The 10574-nt window shown below is 50.1% G+C and overlaps 1 protein-coding gene across 1 annotated transcript; it reads left to right on the plus strand.

The window, feature by feature from the left end:
• Positions 1 to 6254: 6254 nt before the first annotated feature.
• LOC125396863 (intestinal-type alkaline phosphatase) lies at positions 6255 to 10005 on the plus strand. Its single transcript, XM_048428912.3, has 11 exons — positions 6255 to 6359; positions 6443 to 6559; positions 6672 to 6787; positions 6952 to 7126; positions 7204 to 7376; positions 7515 to 7649; positions 7731 to 7803; positions 7934 to 8068; positions 8148 to 8339; positions 8586 to 8699; positions 8785 to 10005. Exons 1-11 carry the CDS (start codon positions 6290 to 6292, stop codon positions 9189 to 9191), a joined length of 1707 nt encoding a protein of 568 aa, XP_048284869.3. The 5' UTR covers positions 6255 to 6289; the 3' UTR covers positions 9192 to 10005.
• Positions 10006 to 10574: the final 569 nt, after the last annotated feature.

A 10574-nucleotide genomic window follows, 5' to 3' on the forward strand; every position in this document is an offset into this window, starting at 1 on the left:
CTGTGCCATCACAACCATCAAGGCCCCATTTTTTTAACCCCCCGTCCATCATAACAAAATACAGCACCTGATGTATTGAATTAAATGGGAAAGTTGTCAAGGAAAGAGTAATGACAAGCCTGAAGAGTTAAATTTGATAAGTGTGTCACTAATATGTGTCTCAGAAGTTGGACAAAATTCACACAGATCTGATCGTCGGGCATAGTTACCCGCCATAGTCTGTTATCGTCAAGCGTATGCAGGAGAAATAACTGAATTTCCACCTTCACAGATGGTTATTTGCTCAGTAATTTCCCAAGCAACCATCAACCTAAAGTGTTTTGTTCTCGAGGAGACCCACGGAAGAGCTTGTGGCAACTTCCTGATGGCTTTAAGATGGAGCCACAGGACTGCTGAGATGTCCTGGGATGCTTCCAAGGAAACCTGCCAGCCCAAAGGGAGCAGAGCAAAAGTGCACCCCCAGAATCCCAGCACTCAGGAGGCGGAAGTGGGGGGCTTAGAGTTCCAGCCCAGGTTACATGTCTAAAAGACAAGTTATTAAATACCGGGACAATGCTTCAGTAGATTTCCCCTCCCTTCCTCCCTTCTTCTTCTTCTTCTTCTTCTTCTTCTTCTTCTTCTTCTTCTTCTTCTTCTTCTTCTTCTTCTTCTTCTTCTTCTTCTTCTTCTTCTTCTTCTTCTTCTTCTTCTCTCTCTCTCTCCCTTCCTTCCTTCCTTCCTTTCTTTTTTTTTCTCTCTCTGTCTTTTTTTTTCTTTCTTCCAGCAGGGTCTTCTGTATCCCAGGCTTTTCTTGAACTTCCAATGTAGCCAAGGGTGACCTGGAACTGATCTTCCTGCTTGTGCTTCCTGAATGCTGGGATTACAGGTGTGTACCGCTGGGTGCTTGGGGATTAAACCCAGGGCTCCCTGCATGCCCTCTACCACCTGAGCTGTATCTCAAACCCCACCCCTAGATTGTTTAAGGTTTGGGGTGCTCAGGGAGGTGGGGTTTTTTTGCCACTTCTGCCAGTTCTGAACTTGGGTTTGAACACTTAGTCCTCAGATGATGCTGTTGTGAAACGTTTGGAACTCAGGGCCTAAAGAATAGATACAGGCCAAGGGGTGGAGCCTTGAGGTTTGTTGCCCACGTCTGCTACAGGTTTTGTCTCTTCTTCCTGACCTGCCAAGATGTTGTGAACTATATCCCCTTAAGTCCCAGACCACAGTAAGTCTCTCTTTGCCTTTAAGCTGTTTCTGTTAGTGACAGTCGTGAGAGTGATGAGAGCAACTGGGATGCCCTGCTTAGGAAGCACTGTGCATTCAAATTCTAAAGAAAAATAAATAGTGTCAGGTGTGGTGAAACACTCTAAGGAGAGGCAGAGGCAAGCAAATCGTTGTGAGTTCAAGGCCATCCTGGTCTACCTAGCAAGTTACCAGCCAGTCAGAGATACATAGTGAAATCCTTTCTCAAAGGGAGAAGACAGCAAGCAAACCTACTACTGTGACCTTATAGCTTCATTATTAAGTGTGAGTCACTGGCAGAGTGTGCAAAGTCCTGGGTTTGATCCTCCGCACCATAAAAAATAAAGTTGAAATATATAAAACAGGGGTGGTGGTATGTGTTTGTAATCTCAACAGTTAGGAGGGGGAACAGGAGGATCATAGCAAGTACAAGGCTTGGGCTATAGGAGACCTCTTTCTTAAAGAACCAGTAGGTTCTTTAAGATTATATAGCTTAGTATATAATATATATATATAATATATATTATATGATTATATAGCTCAGTTGATAAAGTATTAGCTTAACGTGTAAGTCCTGAGTTTGATGCCCAGCACTGTATAAACTTGACATGATGGTACATGTCTATAATGCTAGCACTTTGGAGGACAGAAGTTCAAGGTCATCTTCAGCTACATGGTAAGTTTGAAGCCAGCCTGGGATATGTGAGACCATCTCTCTCAAAATAAATACATAAATACATTGAGGCAACCATGATAATAGATGCCAGACTTGATATTAGGTATTTGTAATCCCAGCACTCTGGAGGTTGAAGCAGGTGGACTGCCAATAGGTAGAGGCCAACCTGGCCTATTTAGCTACTACAAGGCCAGTCAGAGCTACACGAACCTGCCTGGTAAGCCAAAAATGAAGAAATACCAAATAAATAAATGCTAGTAAAAGTTTTCGATTCCATAACTCATAGAATAGACAAAAATGGTATAAATTGTGAGAAAACATTTTTGTAGTTTTCTATTCTTGGTCTGTTATGATGGTTTATAATTAATTGATGCTTACCCCTGAGTGGCACATACTTCTGGGGATATAATAAAATTCAGCTGGTGTGTTTTACTAAAGCTCATCCATCCCTTGATGGCCATTTGTACATTTACAGAGGGACTCCCTCCCTCATCACCCTCGGGTAGTGTGCACCTGTCATGGTTTGCGTGGTTTGGGTTGCAGAGACGCTTTTTCCACCCAGGGCCAACACTGAGACGGTAGTAAGCTATAAGGGAACATGCTTCCTGGTGAAACCTGCGGAGACAGGGCCGCGCAGTCCCTACACTCACGATAAAGGTGTTCAGCAAGGCGCTACAGAGAGACGACACCATTATTGACCCAGTGACCTCTAGTCTCCCAGAAAGGCTGAACAGACCAGATACAGTTTAAACTTGAAAGTGACAAGGTGCTCCATCCATCCTGTGTCATACTGCTCTGCCACACAGAGGAGTGGGGTACTGGTACCCCAAAGAATTACACTGAGGGAGAAGCCCTACTTCCAAACGTGACAGAGGATTTCTTCCCATTGATGCAATTGAAACATGGATGGATTGCTGGGTTAGGGGTTAGAGACAGAGGAAGAGGGTAGGGGAAGCTAAGGAATGGCTGCAGAGGGGTTTGGTTGGTTTAGAGGTAAGAGGGAACTTGGCCATGGTAGTGACATGAACCCACTCAGGTGTTAAAGCTGAACATAAGCCGGATGTCATGGCACACACCTATAATCCTAGAACTCAGGAGGCTGAAGCAAGATCACAAGATTCAGGTGTCTGGGCTACATCGAGAGACATGTAAAATAAGAAAGAAAGGCAGAGCAGAGGGGGCTGGAGAGAGAGTTCACTGGTTAAGAGCCGGAAACCCGAGTTGGATTCCCAGCACCCCGTTCAGGTGGCTCACAACCACGTGTAGCACCCAGAGGGATCCTGCATCCTCCTCTGTACTGTTCAGGCCCCTGCACTCGCTTGCACAGACCTACACACATACATACCTAACTAAAAATGGAAATAAATATTTCAAAATCATGGAAGGGGTTGGGAAACCTGAGTAAAATCTCACATCCCCACCTGGATTCACATATGTCAAGCTAGGGACATGAGAACAGTGACTTTGTGTATTGCAAAGCCCCCCCCCACTTCCCCCGTCCCCTGGCGGTCAGCTTACATTATTGCTTACAACTATAAATGTGAATCTACAATTACGCCAACATTCCACTTTCAAAAAGGAATAGAGGCCGACGAGATGACTCAGCAGGTGAAGGTGCTTACCACACAAGCTTGGAGACCTGAGTTCAGTGAGTTCAATACCTGAAACCTACACAAAGGTAGCAGACGAGAACTGACCCCCATGTAGAATGAGCACCCAATGATGGCAGTGGCGGGAAAAGAATAAGAGGAGGGGGCAGTAGTGGTGTGTCATGGCTAAGCCATCTTCTAACTGCATGAACCTTTAACCTACTACTTGGGGGTTTTTAATTAATTGATTAAGAACTTCTCCCGTAACCAGTCACCTCTGAACTTTAGCCAAGAATTTTCCTCTCCCGGCACAAAGAAACATTTAAGGAGATGAAAACTCTAATTACCCAGATTTCCTCATTCAATATTGTATCATGGATTGAATTATTGCTGTACCCATTAATATGTGTAATTATTGTATGGCCATAAAATCATTTGTTGATAAACTTGGGGAAAAAATCATTTTTCTAGCACAGCATGCCAACACAGGAAGAGGAGGGAGTGGTTAGAGCGCGGGCCAGAGGCAAGGAGGCTTGCCTCGATGTCGATTCTAGATATGCAGTGTTAAGGACTCCACGTGGCTGTGCAGTACACGACCAGAATGTCTCAAAGAGCTGAGACACTGAACCCGTTAAACAAACCCTCCCATCTCTCCCCTCCCCCGGCCCCTGGCTATGCATCACCCTTATTTGCTTTTTCTTTTTTATTTTTTTTCTGTGTGTATGTATGTGCATGTGTGTGTGTATGTGTGTGGGGTCTTCAGAAAAGGGCGTAGGACTCTCCTGGAACTGGAGCAACAAACTTTTGTGAGCTACCATGAGGGGGCTAGGAATCAAATCTGGGCCCAATGGAAGAGGTAGCCAGTGCTTTTAACCACGCAGTCATTTCCACATCCCCTTTTTCCTTTTAATCACATGTATGTGTGTGAATCAGTTTATGAATGGGGGAGAGTAGGCCTCTAAGGAAGCCATTAGATCCCTCGGAGCTAGGGTTACAGCCGGCTGTGAACACTGATGCAGGAGCTGAGAACTGAACTCGGATCTTGCACAGAAACAGAATGTGCCTGTAATCTCTGAACCATCTCTCCAGTGCCTCATCTTCTGTGTGTAGAGCATTTTATATCTCTTGGTGGCACCCAAGAAGGATGAGACAGTATTATGCCTTCCTAGTGGGCTGGTTTCACTTAGCACAGTTTCCTCAGGGTGCATCCACACTGTAGTGTGAGTCAGGATTCCCTGCTTTTGATTTTGGTTTGAGTTTGGTTTGGTGGTGGTGAACTAGACCAGGCTAGTCTCAAACTCACAGACATCTTCCTGCCTCTGCCTCCCAAATTCTGGGATTAACGGTGCTTATCATAATGGTTTTAACTCACTGTGTAGCCATGGCTTCCTTGAGCTCTAGATCCTCCTGCCTCCCACTTCTATGCCTGTAATTACACACAGCAGACTGCCTTCTCTTTTCAGGTTAATGGTGTTCTATTACTTATATGAACCATTTCTCTCTCTTTCTTTTCTTTGTTTTTTGTTTTTCGAGACAGGCTTTCTCTGTAGCTTTGAAGCCTGTCCTGGAACTTGCTCTGTAGACCAGGCTGGCCTCAAACTCACAGAAATCCACCTGTCTCTGCTTCCCAAGTGCTGGGATTAAAGGAGTGTGCCACCGCTGCTGCCGCCGCCGCCGCCACCACCACCACCACCCAGCTGGGTCACTTCTTGTCTGTTTATCCATTCATCCATCCAAGGACACTTGGTGTAGTTCCATCTTCTGATGGGAGTAAATAAAAAAGCAGGTCTCTTTAAGTAGGTTTGGAAGTCCAGTGCCCTGGCTCTCATGTGTGCTTGAATCTCATAAAGGTCTCCTTCACTACATCACATGGTGAATAGCACCATGATGTGGTCACGGAGGACAGAAAGATCCCAAGGGAGCCCAAAATGAATCTTGGTCTTTTATTATAATCATACCTAGGATTATAAGGTATAATAATAAGGTAGGAACTGTGTAGGAGCTCGTGAGATACGATAACCCCTTCTAAGAATATAGCCTCAAAAGGCCTAGTCACCTCTCCCTTCCACCCCTTCAATGTTCGCTCACCTCCCAGTACCGTCACCCAATTAGGGACCAAGTGCACATCATATGCACCTGTGGAGGACAGGCGCCAGCCATATCCAAACCCTAGCTCATGGTTGCTCCTGACTGGGGCCATTGTGAGTGAGTGGCACTTCTTCTTCTGTCTGCAACCTTGTTTCAAACAAACAACAAAGAGAAAAATCCCAGGCCAAGCTGGGCTGCGGGGACTCAGGGTGTTCCATAGACTTATTTCCTTTGTCAGTGTGGCTCCTGACATGGGGAGACCAAATAAAAGTCCCTCATCCAAACTGGGTCCTTTCAGACCCGCTCCCCTTCTGCATCCAGAACAACATCTGCTCCCCGACTCAGGAGCAAGGGTGATGTGTCTGTCCAGGACAGCGTGAGCTCCCTGGCAGCATGGGGCACAGGGTCCTTGCCCAGAGGGTACCCGCACAGCCCCCCACCCTACCAGGCGAGAATACATAGAACCTGTTCTGTCAGGACCCTGGCCCAGACTGGGCCAGACACACCCTGCCATTTTCCTCCAGTAAGCAGGGGTTCAGTTCAGTTCACAGGACAGAGGTGGAGCCAGCGTGGCCACCTGGTTCCAAGGGAGGAACATGAGATTGTTCATCGAGGAACAAAGTCTCCCCCTATTTAAGCCCAGGCAGACTGTGCCTTAGTTGGTACCCTGGTGTCCCAGATCTCCATCTCTGCTGTCTCACCCCCAGCCCCAGCCATGCAGGGAGCCTGGCTGCTGCTGCTGCTGCTGGGCCTCAGGTTGCAGCTGTCACTGAGTGTCATCCCAGGTAATGAGGCTCCTTTGGATGCCTGCTCCATTCACGCACATAGACCTTTAGTCTGACCCTTCCTCTGCTATTCCCTTGGCCAGTGGAGGAGGAGAACCCAGCCTTCTGGAACCAAAAGGCAGCTGAAGCTCTGAGTGCTGCCAAGAAGCTGCAGCCCATTCAGACGTCAGCCAAGAACCTCATCATCTTCCTGGGGGACGGTGAGTGTCCGAGGCCTGGCCACCCTGGGGCCCTCCACTTCAGGAATCTAAGGCCGCTGGTGGGTCCAGGCAGGCCTGAGGGTTCAGTCCTGATCGGGTTCTTTGCCTTCAGGGATGGGGGTGCCCACAGTGACAGCCACCCGGATCCTAAAGGGACAGTTGGAAGGCCATCTAGGACCTGAGACACCCCTAGCCATGGACCGCTTCCCATATATGGCTCTGTCCAAGGTGAGTACTGGGGAAGAGGCTGACAAGGACCCAGGGAAGGGGTGACAGAGAGGACCCTGGAGACTGAGAGCCCAGTTCGGGGCCTGGCATAATGAGCAGGTCCCAGGCTTGGGTGAAGAAATAAATGTCTGTTTGAGGCCAGTTAAGGATGTCTCTGTCTCCAGACCTACAGTGTGGACAGACAGGTCCCAGACAGTGCCAGCACAGCCACAGCCTACCTGTGCGGGGTGAAGACCAACTACAAGACCATTGGTGTGAGCGCGGCCGCACGGTTTGATGAGTGCAACACCACATTCGGCAATGAGGTCATCTCGGTGATGTACCGTGCCAAACAAGCAGGTGGGTTGGAGTCAGGCTCGGGGATGGGGGTGGGCATGGGAGACTCCATGTCCCACCCTGACCTCTGCACTCTTCAGGAAAGGCCGTAGGACTGGTGACCACCACAAGGGTGCAGCACGCCTCTCCAGCCGGCACGTATGTTCACACGGTGAATCGGAACTGGTACGGGGACGCTGATATGCCTGCCTCGGCCCTGCAGGAAGGATGCAAGGACATTGCCACACAACTTGTCTCCAACATGGACATCAATGTGAGGAATAAAGACTGGGGGAGGGGTGGTCCCAGGCATGCAGCCTGAACTCCCTGGATCCTGGTGGGGAGCTGGGTATTGATTAGAAAGGAAGCAGAGGCCCTAAAGTCTGCCTTCTTTGATCCTCTCTGAGCATAGGTGATCCTTGGTGGGGGCCGAAAATACATGTTTCCTGAAGGAACCCCAGACCCTGAGTATCCGAATGATGTTAACCAGACCGGAACCAGACTTGATGGCAGGAACCTGGTGGAAGAATGGCTGTCGAAGCACCAGGTGATGTGGTGCACAATGATTGTGGCGCAGCAGAGACCAGGGAAGGGCTGGGGGCCTTACCGATGATTTATGCCCCTCTAGGGAGCCCAGTATGTTTGGAACCGTGAAGAACTCATTCAGAAGTCCCTCGATCCGTCAGTGACATACCTCATGGGTAATGACCCCACACTTCCTGCACTGGTACCCCCTCAGTTCGGCAGCCTTTGGACATGTGTGTGTGCACGGACCGTGACCCCACTACCAAGCTTCTTGATCACCACAATTTTTCGGGTTTTGTCCCTTAGGCCTCTTTGAGCCTGTAGACACAAAATTCGACATTCAACGAGACCCCTTAATGGATCCATCTCTGAAGGACATGACAGAGGCAGCCCTGAGAGTGCTGAGCAGGAACCCCAACGGCTTCTACCTCTTTGTGGAGGGTGAGTCTTCAGGACCCCATGGAAAGAGGGGGCAACGGACAAGGACAGGCTCAAGCTTGTGCTCCCTGCTTTCCTGCAGGTGGCCGAATCGACCGTGGTCACCATCTGGGCACAGCATATCTGGCGCTGACTGAGGCTGTCATGTTTGACACAGCCATCGAGAAGGCCAGCCAGCTCACCAGTGAGAAAGACACATTGACCATTGTTACTGCTGACCACTCCCATGTCTTCTCCTTTGGCGGCTACACATTTCGGGGGACCTCCATCTTCGGTGGGTCGGGGACAAGTGGAAGGCTTTTTGTTGTTGTTGCTGTTTGGTTTTTTGTTTTGTTTTGTTTTGCATCAATTACGTAAAGAACTTTTTCTGATCCTCCCCTTCTCTATTTTTTAAATGGACAGAAAAGGGTACCTGCTTTGTGGAAATCTAGCAACCACTGGGCAGACAAAAGTTGGGTTGGGGAAAGGCATCTAAACTTCAGTCTTTGGGAGAATAAGGTGTCTCTCTTCCTCTATGCAGGGCTGGCCCCGCTCAAAGCTCTGGACGGCAAGTCCTACACCTCCATCCTGTATGGCAACGGCCCGGGCTATGTTGGTACAGGGGAAAGACCCAACGTCACCGCTGCTGAAAGCGGTGAGTGCAATGTTCCGGCTTGCCTGAGGGTGGGGCAGAGGGGACTCCAGGAGAGATCTTCTCGCTGAACATCTTGTCCCTCCAGGTGACCCCTCATACCAGCAGCAGGCAGCTGTGCCGGTAAAGTCGGAGACCCACGGCGGGGAGGATGTGGCAATATTCGCGCGTGGCCCGCAGGCACACCTGCTGCACGGAGTGCAGGAGCAGAATTACATCGCGCACGTCATGGCCTTTGCAGGCTGCCTGGAGCCCTACACCGACTGCAATCTGCCGCCTCCTGAGGACGAGAGCAGTGAAACCAACCCGAGCCAGACCACCACAACAACCCGCCAGTCCACCACGACAACTCGCCAGACCACCATGATAACTCGCCAGATCACCACCACCGTCCCTGTCCCGGATAGAGCTGGTAGCCTAGGCCCAGTCACCACCCCACTGGCCCTGTCGCTGCTGGCCGGAACGTTGCTGATGCTACTGGGGGTTGTTGCCTAGTCCTCCGGGGCTCCACCCGCCAGGTCCCAGGCCCTAACCTGGTGCTTCCTTTACCTTGACCTCCCACTAACTTCTCATTGTCCCCTCCCTCGACTGCACCTCTATCCCGTGCTCCCTGCATTCTGGCTGTGGGCCCTACCCCAGGACTTCTCTGCTAGTGGCCTCAACCCTTATCCCAGCCTAGAGTGGCTGCTTCCAGGGCACCTACCCAAGCATTCACAAGGGGACAGTCACTCTGAATTAGCAGCCAGCCTCAGACCTCACAGAGCTCCTCCTTCCGGAGGCACCATGACAACATGGCCCTGATTCCCCTGGGGCAGTTTGGACTCTCCTCTCTGACCTCAGCCACCAGCTGCTTGCAAAGGAGAGGGCCTCAACAATAATTTATAGAGAGCCAAGCCTGCACCCTCCCATTGTTGCTCCCACCAAGCTTGGATTCCTGCAGGCTCTGAGGCACCCAGGACTAGGGCCCGAGAGACTACAAGAAGAGGCTGACTTCCCGCCATACCCCAATCCACTCTGCCAGCAAGAAGGCTGCTGCCCTGGGATCACCCCCTGGCCTTTGGTATAATCCTTTCCCACCCGCTGGGCCAGCTCCACACTCAGAAGCCTTCATGGCCCAACCATGCCAATCCACAGAGAGAAGATTCTGGAGTCACTCAGCCCTCCCATGTCTACTGCCCAGCTAGGAAATTCACGGAGCTGCTCCTCAGCCGACTCCTACATCACCTCAGGCTGCACCTACATTTCTGAATTAAGGAAATACCCTACTCCCGGGAGAGGCAAATCAATAATAAAGTGTTATGCAATGCAATGCCAATAATCGCTTTCTTTTTCCTCGGCTCCAAATAAGAGCCTAGTGCCTGCTGGGAATGTGCTCTGCTGCTGAGCCACATCCTCACCCTCTAGTAATATTTCCCACTCCTCCTCTGGCTCCTCTTCTTTCTGAGACTCTGTAGCCCAAGCTGGCCTCAAATGTATAGCAACTGCTGCAGTCGTCCAAACGCTGGGATTATAAATGTGAGCCACACTCCCAGCGTTCTAGTAGGTTCTGTGGAGAAGGAAAGCCTGGAGCATCTAGAGCACAGGGCCCAGATTGGGAGGGGTGGGTGATGGTGGAGGTCAGGCCAGGAGAGACAGCTAGTTGAGCAAGAACCCTGAACAAAGAAAAGGCCTGAACAGCACAGAACAGCAGTGTGAGAGCCTGGGGCAGCGGCCATCAGGGGCATTAGAATGACAGAGTCAGAGAGAGTGGTTGGGACAGAAGGCACAACACTGGGGCAAGGAAGAGGGGGCCAGTATAATCGTGCTTGGCTCCTACCTAACCTGCCCAATGTGGACATTTGAAAGAATTATGTAAAGGTGGAATCAACCGTGCTTCCC

Source organism: Myodes glareolus, chromosome 1 (assembly GCF_982192425.1).
Source record: "Myodes glareolus chromosome 1, mMyoGla1.1, whole genome shotgun sequence".
Taxonomy (NCBI): domain Eukaryota; kingdom Metazoa; phylum Chordata; class Mammalia; order Rodentia; family Cricetidae; genus Myodes; species Myodes glareolus.

What these genes read in the sequence shown, in the direction of transcription:
- LOC125396863 (XM_048428912.3), top strand. Translation starts at nt 6,290, where the DNA reads ATGCAGGGAGCCTGGCTGCTGCTGCTGCTGCTGGGCCTCAGGTTGCAG. An exon ending in TCTCCAACATGGACATCAAT is followed by an intron (nt 7,377 to 7,514) that starts GTGAGGAATAAA and finishes CTCTGAGCATAG; the next exon opens with GTGATCCTTGGTGGGGGCCG. An exon ending in CTTCTACCTCTTTGTGGAGG is followed by an intron (nt 8,069 to 8,147) that starts GTGAGTCTTCAG and finishes GCTTTCCTGCAG; the next exon opens with GTGGCCGAATCGACCGTGGT.